Below are 17,514 nucleotides of genomic sequence, written 5' to 3'. Positions count from 1 at the left end.
CAAGGTCACGTCCTGACCGCGTCTCTTATCTCCCCGCTCCGCGCCGCTACCTCAGCCAAGGCCAGGGTCTAAGCAAGTTCCACTGGAGAATGGCTGCCCAAAGCTAGGTCGTTCCCGACTTGGGATTCATGTGAAATTCCGGTAGCGTTAGCGAAACAACCCCTCAGGGCTTCCGTCGGGAGTCCGCGGTGGGCCTACAACTCCCAGGCGGCTCCGCGCGCCCGGGCGGACTACAGCTCCCGAGAGGCAGCGCGCGCAGGGCTGCCCGCGGCGATGCGTGCAGGACCCCGGTGCAGACGCGGGCTGCCCGACGCGTTGCCCGCAGGACCCCGGCGGCTACTCATGCCGAGGTGAGTCCGAGGGAGCCGCGGCCGCCGTCCCGTCGTCCCGTCCCGTCCCGTCCCGTCCCCGCCGCCGCCCCGCGCGGACCCGCCGCCGGCCAGGATGCTGGAGGAAGCGGGCGAGGTGCTGGAGAACATGCTGAAGGCGTCGTGCCTGCCGCTCGGCTTCATCGTCTTCTTGCCCGCGGTGTTGCTGCTCGTGGCGCCGCCGCTGCCCGCCGCCGACGCCGCGCACGAGTTCACGGTGTACCGCATGCAGCAGTACGACCTGCAGGGCCAGCCCTACGGTGCGTGCGCGCCCCGCCCCGCCGCGTGCGCCGCCGAGCCCGCCGCCGGCCCGGCCCGGCCCGGGCGGCAGACCCGTGTCCAGGCCCGCCGGCCACCAGGTCCACTGCAGCGCTCACCCTGGCCCCCTCCTGCGCTGGTCGGTGCGCCCGCGATGGGCTGCCTTGACCTGTCCGGTCCGTCCCAGTCCACCCAGCTCTCCGCACGGCCAGCCGCTGCACCCACCGCCCTGCCCTGTCCAGCCGACTCCGTCCCCATCCCTCGCCCAGGCCGGCCTCCGCCTGCTTCTGGCCTGCCCTTCGGTGTCCCCTGACCCCACTCTTGTTCCTTCTGTTGACACATGTCGCCCTCAGCCCAGCGTCCACCTCCTCCACCCCAGAGCCCACCTGCTCCCTCCTCCCAGGCCTCCTGAGGTCCCTAACTCTGGCTCAGGTCCCACCCACGACCCCTGACCTGGACCTGCTCAGCTGCCTGCTCAGCTCTTGCCCCCGCCCCACCATCTGTCCCCCAGTGCCGGCGGTCAGAGCGCCCTCTGTCGCCCCAGCCCTACTGGGTTCCAGAATCTTCTGGTGTCTGGTTTGCCTTCCCTCCAGTCTGACCCCAGAGTTGAGTCTTGCCCTCCCCTCAGGGTCCCCTGTGCACATTCGGGGCCACTGCTGGGGGACTGCTGGAGGCTAGCCCCCGCCTGTGGACCGGCCTCTGCCAGGCCCCGGGAGCCAGATTCCCATGGCCTCTTGGATTCCCTCTGCCCCAAAGTGGCCTCGTTTCTTTCTAGAGAGATGGTTTGTCAGCCCGGGAGATCCTGGGCCATGTCTGGGGACATGTGGTTGTCATGCCTGGGGTGTCCTGCCCTGGAGTGGTGGAGGCCAGGGACACTGCTCAGCACCCTCAGTGCTCAGGACCCCTCTCTCCCCAGGCGACTGTCCAGCCCAGTGTCCCCCGCGCTGAGGGGCCGTGGGTTAGAATGAGCACTTCCCTCCAGCTGTCCGGCCTCTGCCCTGGGGACAGGTCTTGAAGGGCGCTGTCCAGTGGAACCGCGTCTCTTGTCTGGTCTGGGAGCTGCCAGCCTCTGGTGGCCGAGGACGTGGTGTTTAGTGCTATTTAATTGTAACAAATTCAAGTGGCCCCATGTGGCCAGCAGCTACCTAGCCGGGCAGCACAGCCCTGGGGCGCAGGAGGTTTTTCTAGAAGAGCCCACAGATCAGAATGCCAGCCCCCGACCTGGGGCACCCTGCTTCTCCATGTCCCGTGTCACCGCCCCTGCCCGGCTCATCTCCACCTGTCCTTCCTGTGCACCCCACTTGTTACCAGCCCCTCAGTGAGCTGCCCACCTGGGCCTAGTGCTGCCCCTGCAGGCAGCCAGAGTGACACATGGGAGAAGACAGCCTTGCCCCCAGAAGTTGGCTGAGTTTGTGGGGCCTTCGGTTCCTCTGCGCCTCCCGGCCTCTGCCTCCTCCATCCCGGCCTCTGCCTGCTGCCTCCCTGGCCTCTGCCTCCTCCCTCCCTGCCTCTGCCTGCTGCCTCCCCGCCTCTGCCTGCTCCTCCCGGCCTCTGCCTCCTCCTCCCAGCCTCTGCCTCCTCCTCCCTGCCTCTGCCTTCTCCCTCCTGGCTTCTGCCTGCTCCTCCCGGCCTCTGCCTCCTCCTCCCGGCCTCTGCTTTCTCCCTCCTGGCCTCTGCCTGCTGCCTCCCAGCCTCTGCCTCCTCCTCCTGGCCTCTGCCTCCTCCTCCCAGCCTCTGCCTCCTCCTCCCGGCCTCTGCTTTCTCCCTCCTGGCCTATGCCTCCTCCTCCCGGCCTCTGCCTCCTCCTCCTGGCCTCTGCCTGCTGCCTCCCCACCTCTGCCTGCTCCTCCCAGCCTCTGCCTGCTCCTCCCTGCCTCTGCCTGCTCCTCCCTGCCTCTGCCTCCTCCTCCCTGCCTCTGCCTTCTCCCTCCTGGCCTCTGCCTCCTCCTCCTGGCCTCTGCCTGCTCCTCCCTGCCTCTGCCTCCTCCTCCTGGCCTCTGCCTGCTTCTCCCAGTCTCTGCCTCCTCCCGGCCTCTGCCTGCTCCTCCTGGCCTCTGCCTCCTCCTCCCGGCCTCTGCCTCCTCCTCCCGGCCTCTGCCTGCTCCTCCTGGCCTCTGCCTCCTCCTCCTGGCCTCTGCCTCCTCCCGGCCTCTGCCTGCTCCTCCTGGCCTCTGCCTGCTGCCTCCCCTGTTGGCCCTTCTTCCAGACGCTCCCTTCCCTGGCCTCTCCCCGGTTCTGGGTCCTTTTCCTGGTCCTGGGTCCTTCTCATTCTTTTTTCTGACCCGAGGTCTCCTCCCATGTGTCCTCCTCCCTGAACCCCACTTTTTCTTGCTCCTTGATGAGCCACCCAGAAGCTGCTGGCCCCGCGTGGGTCTGGCCTTCCCCTGGATCTGGCCTCCCCCAGCCAGGCCAGAAAGACTGGGGGGTCGCAGGGCCTGTCAGGTGGCCCCTGTTTTGCGTGGTGTGTCCAGGAGGCTGGTCTGGGAGCCTGTGCGGGCAGGCAGGACAGGACAGGCCTGAGGACGCTCCAGCTGTGACCCCTCCCATACCCCTGGGCCTCACTCCTGCCCCAGCCCGGCTGGCCTGCCCCTTGCCCAACTTCCTGTGGCCCCTGTTGGGAAACGTGGGCAGGGTGTGGGGGGCAGAGGCAGGTGCCCAGCCAGTGGCCCAGCTGGCCCCTTCTGCGGGTGGCACTCTGATCCCCGGGGCCTGGCCGCTCCTTGCTTGCGCCCCTGTCCGCTTCCCCTCAGGGCCAGGGATCTGGGCAGTGGCCCTTGTGAGTGCCCACGAGCCTGGCTCCTGGGCCTGTGCCAGGGAGGAGGAGGGGACGGTGGGCTGAGCTGGCCGCGCCGTGTGGACGAGGGAGGAAGGGTGGCCTTGGCCTGGGCGGCGAGCTGGCCCGTCCCTGGGCGGGGCTCGTGTGGCCAGGAGCCTGTGAGGTCTGCTGGGTGGGGCTGTGCCCTGAGCCCCACCAGCTGTCAGTCGCCCGGCCCCCGCGGGAAGCGGGACCACGCCTGGCCCCGTCTGCGTCACCTGCTGGCTCCGCCTGCTGTCATTTGGGATGTCTGAGACCTTGGTCCCTTGCTTTTGGCCTTTGACCTCGGGGGCTGCCCATGGGGCACGACCTGCCGTCCCTTGTCCCTCGGTGGGCTCACCTGTTCCTGGTGCGCTCCGAGGACCATGCCCCGCAGAGCTTGGCGGTCGGTGGCTCTTGGAGGACGCTGCTCTGGTGGGCACCCAGGCGGGGCCGTCCCTTCACTGCTGTGGAGAGGCTGCCGCGGGTGGACCGTGGTGACCCGGGAGAGCCAGGAGCCAGTGCCCAGACCTGCTGTGGCCCAGGGGCTCCTGCGAGGCAGGAAGGTCAGCTCAGGGCTGCCGGGTGGCCGTGTCTGTGGCAGTGCTGTCCACGTGACTGCGAGTCCCCTCTGGCCCCCTTCAGTGGGCTCTGGTGGCGCTAGACGAGCCGGCGGTGTGGCCGGCACGGGCTCTCAGGAGAGAGGGGACGGAGGCATTTAGGGGTGGGGCAGGGGGTCTCACCACAGGTGGCTCTGCGCCCAAGTTCTGCGTCTGGGGACGTGTGGCCCGTCCCCCGCTCCAGTGCTCGCTGAGGGAGTGGGTTGGCGCGGACACAGGCAGCTGCTGGGCGTCCCCTGCCCCGAGCCCCAGAGTGGACGCGGACTGTTCCAGGCCTGGGCTGAGGGTGCAGGCAGGCAGCGGGGGGGAGCGGGGCCTCGGGCTGCTCCTGAGGGTCTGCTCACCGCTCTGGGCCCTGGTGGCCCTGGTGGGGCCTGGTGCTGGCGGCCAGCTCCCGGGGCTCCGGTCCCCGCACTGCCCACAGCCGACACCCAGGAGTCGCGCGTGGCCTGATGGACCCTGGGCCCCTGTCGGGGGCAGACGACGGCACCGGCCCCTTCAGGGCCCCCTGCCCTTCCCTGGACGTGCTCAGGGTGGCCCGGCGGCCCCGTGCTGCCACAGCCCCTGGTTTTCTGGAAAGCTTGTCTCGAGGCCACCCGGGGGTCTGTCCTCTTGTGCCCATGTGGGGGTCAGCCTGGCCCCGTGAGAGCCCTCCGGAACCAGGGCCCGTGTGACACCGCTGCCCCATGCCCGGGTCCCCCTGCGCCCAGCCACCCCCTGGGAGACCCCTTCATTTGCTGCCTTTGCATGCAGGACCGAGGCCATCTGGAGGCGCACTGGCCAGGGCTGCAAGCGGGCGCATCCTCCTGACCCTGGCCGAGCTGCAGGGCCTGGCCGGGTCCGGCTGCGCTGGGGTTTCCCTGCGGGTTGGGGGCTGCGGTCCCCGAGGAGGAGGGACTTTGCCTTTTTCTGGCGCTTGGCAGTCAGGCTGTGGCCAGCACTGCCCATGCCTGGGGCTGCCAGGCTGAGGGTGGCCCATCCCCGCAGGCACCCGGAACGCAGTGCTCAACACGGAGGCACGCACAATGGACGCGGACGTGCTGAGCCGGCGCTGCGTGCTCATGCGGCTGGCGGACTTCTCCTACGAGCAGTACCAGAAGGCCCTGCGGCAGTCGGCAGGGGCCGTGGTCATCATCCTGCCGCGGGCCATGGCCGCTGTGCCCCAGGACGTTGTGCGGGTGAGCCCTCCCTCGCAGGGACAGAGGCTGTGGTTCCGGGTTAGCTGTGTGACCTTAGGCAGGCTGCTGTGCCTCTCTGAGCACTGATGCTCCCTGGGGGCAGTTTTGTCCCCAGGAGATACTGAGTGCTGTCAGGTGTCATTTGGGTCTGGGGTGTCCGGGCCTGGAGTGAGTGGAGGCCAGGGACACTGCCCAGCCAGCACCTTGCAGCACCCAGGACGCCCACCCCGGAGAAAGACTCAGCCTCAGATATTGTCAGTGGCCTGGGGAGGAGCCATTGTCAATCAAGGGGACCTGGTAGCACCCACAGGAGACCCAGGTGGAGCTGCTTTTTCAGACAGGGTGGGGGTGGGGTGGGGGGCTTAGTGCCAGGTGGCTGGTGCCCCACCTGAAGGGCCCGCTGCCCGCCAGGAGTGGCCAAGCCCAGGCCCCTTGTCAGCAGCCCACCCACTCCCTCTCCACAGCAATTCATGGAGATCGAGCCTGAGATGCTGGCCATGGAGACCATCGTCCCCGTGTACTTTGCCGTGGAGGACGAGGCCCTTCTGTCCATCTACGAGCAGACCCAGGCCGCCTCTGCCTCCCAGGGCTCTGCCTCTGCCGCCGAAGGTAGGCTCCAGCCTGGGCAGGGCGGGAGGCGTCCCTGAGCAGAGGCCAGGTCGGGGGCCGCCCAGCCTGTGTCCAGGTGCTGCAGCGGGCCCCGGCACAGCCTGGGGCCCTGTGCCCCCATTTCCATTCTGCGGGACACAGCCTGCTCGTCCCCTCTGGGCCAACCTCTGCGAGGAGGCCACTGCGTCACCACCTTGGGGTCGCGTGGGTCAGCAGCACTCCCGGGAAAGGACGCGGCTGTGCTGTGCCCTGGGGAAGGTGGGGAGGTCAGCAGGAGGAGCTGCCCGGGCTCCACCTGTGGACTGCAGGGGCTGGGGTGGAGCTGGCCCGGCCGTCCCTGTGCCACGGGGGAAAGTCAAAGGGACCCGGATGGGGGCTGTAAGGAGCCACAGGGCAGCAGCGTGGTGGCCCCGCCTGTCATCCCACCACGCAGAGGCCGAGGCAAGTGGTCAGCAAGTCCAGGCCTGCCCGGGCCACCTAGCGAGGCCCTGTCCAGAATAAAAGAGGCCGGGGTGCGGCCGGCTGGGCATGCGGGGCCCTGGCTCCTCCCAGCCCCAGGGGCAGGTGGGGCCGTGGACACAGGTGGACCTGGCCTGGCTCCTGGGGAGCGCTGTGGTGGCCGTCTGTGGGTGAGACCTGGCTGGTGGGCAAGGTTCTTGAGGTCCCGGGGGCAGCCCTTCACTCAGCCGCATGCCCGCAGAGCAGCTGCCCGAGGGACAGGAGTGTGGCCTCGGGCCCGAGCAGGGTCCCAGCCTGGTATCCGTGGATCCTCGCAGGCATCCTGGACATTCCCGCGTGGCAGCCGCGGGGTGCTGGGTCAGGGCTTGGAGTGTGGGCGCAGTGGGGGAGGCCGCGTGCTGGGCATAGCTGGGTGGCCTGACTGGGACACGGAGGCTCACACAGTTGCACCAGCCTCACGGCCAGCTCCTGGGCCCCTGGCTGCCCCCCGGGCACGTCCTGCAGGCCCACAGTGTCGTGAGGGTCCCCGCTGTCCTTGGCACTGGGGATGGGGCCAGGGCTTCGCACATGCCGGGTGCTGGGAGCGGCGGGCCACGCCCCAGCCCTCTGGCCTTGAGACTCCAGGCGTGCAGCTGTCCTCAGCCGGGAGGCCGTCCCCTGCAGGCCGTGGAAGGCCAGGTTCCAGCAAAGCCTCAGGTGGCGGTCAGTGGCACGTGCCGTGTGCCCAGGAGCCGGTGGGGGGCACCGGGTTCCTGTGTGCAGGTCTCAGCAATCGCGTCCTCAGTGCTCTGTGCGGCTGGAGGAAGCCAGCTCTGGGCAGCCAGAGGACAGCCCCCAACCCAAGTGACCCGTCCCTCTGCTGTCCCCAGTGCTGCTCCACACGGCCACTGCCAATGGCTTCCAGATGGTCACCAGTGGGGTCCAGAGCAAGGCCGTGAGCGACTGGCTCATCACCAGCGTGGAGGTGAGTGCAGGCCCTCCAGGCTCCTGACCCCCGAGGCGGAGGCCCCCAGTGGCCCCAGAGCCCCGCGGGCAGTGGCCGGGAGGGGGCTCTAGAGTGCGTCTGCCACGTCCCTGCTGCGTGCAGGAGGGTGGCCAACGAGGGTGGCCGTGCCATGCTCCCTTTCTGAGCGGCTTAGCTGACCCCAGGGGCTCTGCTGGGGGGCTCATCCCCGTGGCAGGGCCTGGGTGCTCTGCTGTCCTGGGGCAGCCAGGCCGAGGGGCTCATGGGGCAGCCAGGCCGGGGCGGGCAGGAGCCCCGGGCAGGGTTGTGGCCTCGCGGGCTGGGGTCCTTCCTGCCCGGCTCCCTGAGACCCCGCCAAGCTGTGGCCTAGCTTTCAGGGCAGCTCCCTGCGCCCTCACCTCTGGGGCCCAACCTGCCCACGTGGCCACCTGTTGTTAGCTCTGGAAGCTTCTGTGTCACCTGGTTGCTCACAGTGAGGGGGCCCAGAAGCTGCCGGCCCTGGCGGTCCACTCCCTGGACCCTCCTGACGGCTGGAGGTGGGGCGGGGCTTGGCCCGTTTTCTGGGGACGGGCCTCAGTCCTGGAGCCAGGGTCAGGCCGCTCTTCCGCTGTCACCTCTGGGGTCACTCGTGGCCTGGCCGTCTCTGCTGAGGCTCCTGGGCTGTGCCGTTTGGCGGGCAGCTCATTGTGCGTGGCGGGGAGGCAGGGAGACCTGGTCCCTGGTGGCCTCCACCACCTGGACAGGGCCTCGGCACCCGTGTGCCATGGCTGCCACAGGAAGCAGACGGGAGACGCCGTGACGGGGGAGGGGAGCGTGCCGTGGTGGCCGCTGCTGGATGGCAGCACGTGGCCTCCAGACCTCGGCAGGCCCTGTGTGTGGCTTCGCTCCAGGCAGTGGTGCTGCCCAGCCGGCTCCTGGCCGCGTCACCTCTGCAGGGTGGCCTCTTCCTGGGGGAAGTGGGTCTCGCAAGCCTCGAGTGCATGTCCGGCTGGGCCAGGCCCGCGCTCACGTCACCCTTGGTGGCTTCCTGAGCAGTCACCATGGATGGCCTGGCCCCAGGGCTGAGCAGGCTGGAGGGGCCGGGAGGCCGGAGAGGCCCTGGGTGGCTGCCGTGTCGGGGTCACTTCCTGCTCCTCTGCCTCCTCCCCAGGGCCAGCTTCACAGCAGGTGGGGCCCTGTCCCCCCTCTGCCCCGTCCCCAGGGGGTTCTTGGGGGCTCGTGGGGCTGGGGGCCGGGACACCCCGGGGGGAGGCGTTTTGAGCAGCCAGCCCTTGCCCCTCTGGGCTGGAGTGGCGGGCGGCGGCCACCTGCCTGGCTGGTCCCAGGTCACGGCTTTCTCTCCACAGGGGCGGCTGACGGGGCTGGGTGGAGAGGACCTGCCCACCATCGTCATCGTGGCTCACTACGACGCCTTCGGGGTGGCCCCTGTGAGTGCCCCTGCACGGAGCCCTCGGGGGTTCCGTGGCCGTGTCCCCACCGTTGGTCTTGGCACTGGGGTTAAGCCCGGGACTCGGCGTGTCCCCAGCCCTCCTGTCCCTCCTCCTGAGACAGCGCCTGGCCTTGGTCCTGCGTCCCCTGCCCCAGCCCTGAGCTGCTGGGGTGAGCTCTGCATGACAGGAGTGTCCACCCAGCGTCCTGGCACATCCTGGGCCTCAGTCTAGTTCCAGAGCATGGCGTCACCCCAGAAGGAAACCTGGACCCGCCGGTTCTGGTGCTTCCTCTCGGGACACCGAGCACAGCATCCCTCAGGGACTGTGCCCCTGGGTGGTCCCAACACTTTCCTCTTCCCCAGAGCCAGTTGTCACCCACTGGGGATCCCGTGTTAGGACGTACAGATGAGGTGAAGGCAGGGGCAGGTGGTCGGATGGCGCGCTGCAGCTGGGCACCAGGCTGGGCAGCTGTCACGCGCAGGGCCGGGTGGAGGCCGGGCGGCCTGGGTGCTGCCCCCAGGGAGCCAGTCGGACCTTGCTGGGGCCTCGGCCTGCAGGTGTGGGATGCGGTCAGGCAGGACAGAGGGGCTAGCCATCCAGCCGGGGGCCGGAGCTGGGCCAGAGGCAAGCCTGGTGGGTGGTTCTCGGTGAGCACTGGCAGTGGGCTGTCTCTCCGCAGTGGCTGTCCCTGGGCGCGGACTCCAACGGGAGTGGTGTCTCGGTGCTGCTGGAGCTGGCCCGGCTCTTCTCCAGGCTCTACACCTACAAGCGCACCCACGCGGCGTGAGTGCTGGCACTCGGCGGGCGGGTGGCGGCAGGCGGGGCTCTGGCCAACGATGAAGGCGTGAGGTGCTGGCGTGCAGCGGCTGGTCACATTCTGGTGGCATCCTGCTGAGCAGCGTCCGGCCCACCTGCTCCAGGACAGGACACCCCAGTCGTGACAGCCACCAGTGTCCCCTAGGGCAGGGTCCCCTGGAGAGCCTAGGTAACTGCTTGGAGAAATCAGGGCCACTGTGCCCAGAATGTCCCCAGCCTCTCTCGTTTCCGGGTGCTGCCTAGTGCCTGTGGCTGTGTGCAGAGCATCTGCGCCTGCAGCCAGCATCAGGGGCCTGTCCCACCCGTGGCACTGGAAGCGGACACTTGTCTGTCACCTGCTGAGCTGTCGCAGCCAGGCCATGGGGCACAGGGTGAATGGCCACTTGGAGCAGGTGACAACACCTGCAGACTCGGAGCTTGGAGCAAGCGGCTGCACAGGGGCCCCTCGGCGTCCTTGCCTGGGACACCCCAGACACAGTCCCTTCTGGATGCAGCTGTGTGTGTGGAGCTGTGGCCCTGGCCAGGTGGCCTGTAGATCGTCCATGGACTCGCTCTGGGCAGTTGTCCTGCATGCTCAGGGGCAGTGGCGGGCAGCCTGGAGCCCTGGCACAGTGTGAAGGCCGTTCTGATGGTCTCTCGCCCTGACATGCCCTTCATGAGCATGTCCCCTGCTCTGAGGTGTCCTCCGGCGTCCATCTGAAATCCCGGCCCGAGGGCAGAGCCACCTCCTGGCCCAGGGTGCCTGTGGACCTGCAGTCTCTGTCGTCCCAGGGCCGCCTGGTGCCCGTGTCTCCTCTACCCGGGGTCCAGCCACCAGGCTCAGTGGTCTCCTGGCCCCACAATAGCCACCTTCTCACGGCTGGTGTCGACACGACCCTGTTTCCACGGAATGCCTCCTGGAGGCCCAGGGGTGTGAATTTGGGGGACGGTTTGCCTTAGGCAGGGACAGTGGGAGGCAGGGGGACCTCCCTGGGGGGCTCCAGGCAGGGCCAAGCCCCATGGCTGTCAACGCAGCTGGCCACCTTGGAAGCGCAGGGTGGCCCTGGCAAGTGGACGGTGCGAGAAGGCCCCCTGTCTTCCCTGGCGTCTGCGTCCCGGGCCACCAGGCCAGTGTCTCCTGTTGTCCAGGAGCTCGAAGCCACTGCAGTGGGCCTTCAACTGAGACAGCCCCCCCAGTCACCCCACTCAGTGTCTGGGGACATGTGGCTTCGTGGCCGGGGAGCTCTTGGCCTGGAGGCGGTGGAGTCAGGGACGCTGCACCAGAGAGTGGCCCCAATGTCCACAGCCCAGGGCAGTGGCCCATTCTTGCTCTGGCGAGGCCCACGACCTGCCCGTCCTCCGCCCAGGGTGCTGGCTGTGACCCGAGGCTCCCCCCCAGGTACAACCTCCTGTTCTTTGCTTCTGGCGGGGGCAAGTTTAACTACCAGGGGACCAAGCGCTGGCTGGAGGACAACCTGGACCACACAGGTGGGTGGCCGGGGCAGAGCAGCACCCAGGGGTGACAGGGCCTCCTCCTGGCTACTGCCACCTCAAAACCCTCAACGCCCACAGACTCCAGCCTACTCCAGGACAATGTGGCCTTCGTCCTGTGCCTGGACACCGTGGGCCGGGGCAGCAGCCTGCACCTGCACGTGTCCAGGCCGCCCCGGGAGGGGACCCTGCAGCATGCCTTCCTGCGGGAGCTGGAAACGGTGGGTGCTGTGGCCACTGTGGCTGGGTGGGCGGCGCTGGACCTGCCTCGGGCTGTGGGGGCATCGGGGAATGGCCGGCAGGGCCACCCTGACAGCGCTGCGGGCGCAGGTGGCCGCCCACCAGTTCCCCGAGGTGCGGTTTTCCATGGTGCACAAGAAGATCAACCTGGCCGACGACGTGCTGGCCTGGGAGCACGAGCGCTTTGCCATCCGCCGGCTGCCCGCCTTCACCCTGTCCCACCTGGAGAGCCACCGTGACGGCCAGCGCAGCAGCATCATGGACGTGCGGTGAGGCCTTCCAGAGTTTCCTTAGCCCAATGGGGCGGGTGGCCGCAGGACAGGGGCCTGGAGCCTGGGAGGAGGGCACCACCAGGCAGGCTCCCCAGTCCTGCCTTGGCCAGGGGAAGCCTCGGCATGTCAGGCACCGGGGGCTAAGGGGGGTGGCGAGAGTGGGCCGCGGTCCAGGCCGCTGCCCCTGGCCCACCCTGCCAGTCACCATCTGCCACCCACAGTCCAGACCAGGGCTCCCCCAGGACACTGTGGGCGCTGGGTGCTCTGGGCCGCGGTGGACTGGGCCCCTGTGAGGCCTGTGACGGGACCTCCTGGGCAGGCCTGGGCAGTGCCACCCTCTGCCGTGGCTGGGGGTGCCTTTCCCCAGTGTCCCCAGGGCTACAGGACAGTGCCACAGACAGGGCCTGCAGCCCCAGGGATGTTCCCGTCCTCGGGGCCGTGTCCTCACAGCCTGTAGGGAGGTCCTCTCGCGCACCAGGGCCCAGTTGCCTGGATGGCGGCCGTGTGCTTGTCACACCTCCATTGACGTGGGGCCATCCCCGTGTCTCCTCACGAGGACGCCAGTCACCAGACATGGGTCCACCCACACAAGTGTGGCCATATCTCCACCACGCCTGTGTGCCAGGCCTTGTTCACAGTTGGGGCGTGGTCCGAGGTGGACGCGAGCTCTGGGGACACTGTCCGCCCCCGCACAGGTGTTGGAGGTCTGCCCTCAGCTCCCCTGCTAGGCAGGAGGCATGCGGGGCAGCGCGGGTGTCCCCAGGGCTCAGCTGCCCATGCCGAGCATCGCTCCTGTCGTCCTGTCGGGGCTGTGGGCACTGCCCATGCTCAGGAACCACCTGACCTCGAGGGACCCTCCCATGCCCTCCCTGCAGGTCCCGGGTGGACTCGAAGACCCTGACGCGCAACACGAGGATCATCGCGGAGGCCCTGACGCGGGTCATATACAACCTGACAGAGAAGGTGAGCCCCGCCCGCGGAGCCCCCACCGCTGTCCAGGCCTGGACTCGGGGCCGCTGTGCCCCTGACTCGTCTTGTGCCTGGACACCGTGGGCCAGGGCAGCAGCCTGCACCTCTTGTCTCTGCAGGGCACCCCGCCAGACATGCCGGTGTTCACGGAGCAGATGGTAAGGGCCGTGTGGGCGGGACCGCCGGGGCGTGTGGGTGGGGCCGTGGGCGGGGCGTGTGGGTGGGGCCGTGGGTGGGGCCGTGGGCGGGGCCGGCGGGGCGGGGCCGTGGGGGCTGCCGTGACCTTGGCCGCCTTCCTGCAGCAGGTCCAGCAGGAGCAGCTGGACTCGGTGATGGACTGGCTCACCAACCAGCCGCGGGCCGCGCAGCTGCTGGACAAGGACGGCACCTTCCTGAGCACGCTGGAGCACTTCCTGAGCCGCTACCTGAAGGACGTGCGGCAGCACCACGTGAAGGCCGACAAGCGGTGGGCGTCTGGGCCGCACCGGGCCGCAGCAGATAGAAGCAGGAGGAAGGAAGGATAAGTAGAGACGCAGGTGCCTCCGAGCAGGTCCCTGCCAGACGGCGGGCGTCCAGCCCCTGCCGGTACCCGGAGGCCAGGCAGGTGTGCCGCTGGGCCTCTGCCGGCCCCCTCGCGGGGCCCTGGTGCCTTGGCTGGCCCTCCTTGTGGCACCAGGCAGGGCCTCGTGCTGGGCCGGGGTCTTTCCCAGCCCATTTCAGTTTCCAAGAGCACATTTTAATACCTTCAGAAGAACGCGGGCAGGTGACACGGGAATCCCTGCAGCCTCCCTGTGGGGACGGTGGATGGCCCAATGTCTGGGAGATTGGTATCTGGACCACTGGCCTCTGTCCTGGTCCCAGAAGACGTGGGGACAGGGCACAGCCTGGCGTGCCCGTGTTGGCTGACCTCTGAGCACATGCTGTCTCCCCAGGGACCCCGAGTTCGTCTTCTATGACCAACTGAAGCAGGTGATGAACGCCTACAGGTGAGTGGCAGCCCATGGCAGCCAAGCGGACCACAGAGCCGGGGAGGCGGCCGTACTGGCCCTGACTCCCCCTGCTCTTCCCTGGCCACACGGTCCCCTGCTTCCCCCAGGGTCAAGCCGGCCATCTTCGACCTGCTCCTGGCCGTCTGCATCGGCGCCTACCTCGGGATGGCCTACACGGCAGTCCAGGTGAGTGGGCGGGCAGGGCCTCTGGGACGGGGTGGGCCCACCGGGCCTCCGCCCAGCCTAGAGGCAGCTGCCTGCAGCGCCTCGGCCTCCCCGGTCCCCATGGGCCTCACCCCTGGCCCTGCCGCCCCCAGCACTTTGACCTCCTCTACAAGACCGTGCAGAGGCTACTGGTAAAGGCCAAGACACAGTGACCCGGCCACCCGTCCGCACCCGCCACGCAGGAAGGACAGCACCCCTGGCCGTTGACACTGAATTACAGTTTCCGAGCCGCTCTCCAGGCCTGGGGCGTCTTTCTTTCTCTTTGCCGTGGACTCCCCCGGAGGAGGGCGTGGAGCCGCCTGGGGCCAGGCCTCAGACGCGGGAGCCAGCGTGGACGAGCCCCAGCCTGGGGCCTGCCCAGCACACGCACCTTACGGAGGAAGCCCAGCTGCAGAGCTGGGATCAGGCCCGATCCTGACCGTGGCAGCTGGCTGTCCTGGACGCCCCTGGACGCCCGGGTGTCCTCTCCACCCTGCTGCTGACCTGGGTGTGGTGACACTTCTCCCTCTTCCCACCTGCTGGTTGCAGCCTCTAGGTCTCAGGATTCGGCCATTTGTGGCCTCCCCTGCCCACCGCTCCAGGATACCCCCTGGCCACCAGGTGGACACAGCAAGCAGATGGGGCTGGTGCTGAGCCCGCCCCCAGGTGGCCGCTCCCGCCACACCTGCGGGTCACTAGCTGGTTGCTGCCCCTCTGCCTGCTGGCCCTGAGCCCAGAGCCCCCACACCCTGCAGCTCCAGGCTGCGCTCCCTGCTGCGCCCTGGGCCCTGCCCTGAATCCCCAGCCAGTCCCTAGCGCTTCCGGTCCCCACATGCCCCGCAGCTCCCCGCGTGCCCTGCGGCTCCGCAGGCCGTCTGCCCCTTGAGCTCACCCGCCCCAGGCTCCTCACGCCTCTGTGTGTCCATCTGGGAAAGAGAAGGTGTGGGGGAGCCGCCCTCTGTCCCAGGAGGGATGTCTGGAGAAGGGGTGTGCCCTGGGCCACCCCTGGCACCAGGAGGAAGGTCTGGGCCTGGGGACCCTGACCCAGGAGGAACTGTGCAGGGCAGTGCCCTCGGGGAGGCCCGCCTGTCCTTCCTTAGCAATACGATCAGTGTGTTCTCTGAGGGCATCGGCTGCAGAGACCTGGCCCGTCAGGCTCCAGGGGCGTCGTGGTTTGGGGCTGGCCCACCACAGCTGTCCGGCCCACCTGGCTCGCTGTGTTCTGGCTGTTGGTTCTGCAGCCGTGCTTCTGTCCCAGACAGCTGCTGGCAGCCCCCTCCAGACCCTGCCTGGAAGGACAAGGCCACCTTCCGTCGCCTGCCCAGTCAGGAGCCCAAGGCCAGCACAGGAGACTGCCCCAGCCCAGGCCACTCTGGCACACGTGCACTGGTGTCCACGTGCTGGCCCAAGGCAGCGCCTCCTGTCCCGTGAAAGGGCTTGGGACCTGCTGCCCACTCCTCTGGGTGTCTGCTGCCCGGCAGGCATCTGGGCCGCCTCCTGCCTGCCTCCTGGGGAGGTGACCCACTGACCACCCGGGGCTCGGTGGTGGGATGCAATAGACCCGGGTGGGAAATAAAGCCATATTGAATGAAGAGCCTGTCCTGTCTGGGGGGCTGGGTCACCCCCACCTGCCTGTCTGGGGGCTGGGTCACCCGCACCTGCCCGCGGTGCCTGGTGCTCCTGGGGTGGGGTCTGAAGCGCCCGTCTGCCCTCTGCTGGGAGAGAGGGGCGGCTGCTTCCTGCAGCACTGGGAGCTGTGGCCTTGTCCCCCATGGCTGTCTTCTGTTTTGGAGCATGGTGGGTCACGGTGGCCTCCATCAGTGTCAACTGCTGGTCCTCCCAGAGAGGGTCTTAGGCTGAGGCTTGGGTGGGTGGGAATCCCAGGGACACCAGCTCCACATGGTGCCTCACAGGGTGAAGGCCGCCCCAGGCCCCGGGAGCCCAGCAGGGGCACTGTCCCTGACCAGTTGACCAGGGAGATGCAGACCTGGAGACCCCTGGGTCCCAGGCTCTGCCCCTTCTGCCCAGTTCTGCGTCTAGCCACAGTCAGGCCAACTGCCCGGAGGTACTGGCCTTCCTTGTGGGGAGAAGGGGCAGGGAGGGCTTCTGGGAGGCAGGGGGGGGGTCAGTCGAGCCAAAACCAGGGTGCTGGGGTCCAGCCTGAGAGCAGGGGTGCGAAGGCCTTGGGGCAGAGCAGGGGAGAGGCAGGGAGGGGTCAGCAGGTCCTGCAGGCCCTTGGGTTCCTGGGGAGACTGCTGGGGGCGGAGCCACACGCCCATCCCCGAGGGCAGTGGCTGGGCTCCGTCCCCGCTGTGGGCAGAGCCACCTCAGACCTGCAACCCTCTGGCCGTGGACAGAGTCAGACCAGCACCGCGTCCCGACCACCTGTGTCCACGCAAAACACAGGAATGCGGGTGGAGGTGGGGCCTGGAACCGCCCGAGGTGATGGGGGCAGCGTCTGGGGGAGGGGGAGGACGGGCCGCAGGGAAGGCAGGAAGGCTCCTGGACACGGAGAGGGTCAGCACACTGGCCAGGACCCTGGACCCCTGGGGACTTGGGGGTGGCTATGGCTGCCCTGGGCCCCATGCGTTGCGTACCCCTGGCAGAGCCAGATCCCCCAGCACGACGAGATCTGGGGTCTCAGTGTGGCCACGGGAGCCTCCGGTTCAGGCTGAGTGAGCAAGGGCAGCTCCTGCTGTCCCCTCCCCTGCTCCAGATGGAGGTGGCTCTGGCCCCAGCTGGGACTCAAGCCAGTTGCTCTCCTCTCACAGTCACGCACACAAATGTTTCTTTTCCCTTTTTTATGGAAAAATTCCTTGATTATAACAAGTAAAATCAAGTGAGCAGAGCCAAGATACCACTGTCCACGGGGTGGCGCCCTTCCACGCTCCGTGTACAGTGCCTGTGTGCTCGTGCATGCGTGTGTGCACCCATGTGTATGTGCATGCTTGTGTGTGTGTGTGCACGTGTGTATGTACGTGTGTGTGCAGTGTGTACACCTGTGCATGTGCGTGCGTGCGTGCGTGTGGGCTCTTACTCTGGAGCTAGGGTCACAGGGTCCACTATGTAAAACCTGGCCAGTGTTTTATGAGCCGCTTCCTGTGGGCTTTGCAGGCACCTGCCAGTGGAGGGCCAGGTCCGAGGTGTCCCTGAGCCACATGCTCTGAAGCTACCAGTCCTGATGGTGAGCACAAGCACCCTCGAGACCCAGAGTGCCCCAGGCCCCCGTGGCTGCCGCAGCCCACAGACGCCCAGGTCTTGGTGTGTGGCCGGGGGCTTTGCCGTAGGCCCTGTGCTCGTCCTCCAGGGGTTTCAGCCACTCCAGATGACCAGCACCGACAGCGTCTGCCATGCATGGCTGTGGCACTGCTGTGTGGGCACAAGGATGGGGACAAGTCTGGTGGCACCCTTGAATGTCTCCAGGAGGTCCCTGGTGGTGCCAGTACTGTGCTGGGCTTGGGACCCGGCCGGGGAGGAGTGGCCCCGCCAGGCTTGTGCAGGGCGCAGAATGGGGGGAGGCTGCAATAAGCCTCGGACAGAGACATTCTCAGACTGGGACCAGCTGGGGTGGCTTCCTCAGAGTGGGAGGGTCTTGGGTACTCTGGACAGACTCCCTGAGGGTGGGACTCCAGTGACATCAGAATGACAAACACAGAGCCAGGCGGAAACCGGAGCCTGATGCCTTGAGATGCTGGGCAAAGGTCCTGGGGCAGGACTGGGCCTGGCTGCTGGAGGAGCAGAGCAGGGCACAGAGCGTGAGGCCTCAGGTTCTGTCCTCAACACAGTGGGGTGGGGAGGGGCAGAGGGAGGTGGCTGACCTTCTCTGAATCTGGGAAGGTCACTGGCTGCCTGAGGATGGTTGTGAAAATGAAAT

The 17,514-nt window shown here is 68.0% G+C and overlaps 1 protein-coding gene across 3 annotated transcripts; it reads left to right on the top strand.

Annotated features, from left to right (window-relative positions):
* The first annotated feature begins 359 nt into the window (after positions 1-359).
* Positions 360-15,232, top strand: Ncln (nicalin). 3 transcript variants are annotated; one of them, XM_027952482.3, is made up of 15 exons: positions 360-628; positions 5,028-5,218; positions 5,683-5,827; positions 7,156-7,250; positions 8,597-8,677; positions 9,360-9,463; positions 10,875-10,963; positions 11,048-11,187; positions 11,297-11,475; positions 12,354-12,441; positions 12,567-12,605; positions 12,753-12,913; positions 13,380-13,433; positions 13,544-13,622; positions 13,754-15,232. In XM_027952482.3, the coding sequence occupies exons 1-15, from the start codon at positions 445-447 to the stop codon at positions 13,811-13,813; spliced, it is 1,689 nt and encodes a 562-aa protein (XP_027808283.1). In that variant the 5' UTR covers positions 360-444; the 3' UTR covers positions 13,814-15,232. The 3 variants fall into 3 exon arrangements, with proteins under 3 accessions (XP_027808283.1, XP_027808282.1, XP_027808284.1); XM_027952481.2 differs by having other exon boundaries at positions 361-628; positions 12,750-12,913; XM_027952483.2 differs by lacking the exon at positions 360-628 and adding an exon at positions 3,489-3,855 and having other exon boundaries at positions 12,750-12,913.
* The last annotated feature ends 2,282 nt before the right edge of the window (positions 15,233-17,514 follow it).

This window comes from Marmota flaviventris, chromosome 1 (genome assembly GCF_047511675.1).
Source record: "Marmota flaviventris isolate mMarFla1 chromosome 1, mMarFla1.hap1, whole genome shotgun sequence".
In the NCBI taxonomy this organism is placed as follows: domain Eukaryota; kingdom Metazoa; phylum Chordata; class Mammalia; order Rodentia; family Sciuridae; genus Marmota; species Marmota flaviventris.
Note: the sequence above shows the minus strand (reverse complement) of the source record. Positions and strands in the feature narration are given on the sequence as shown.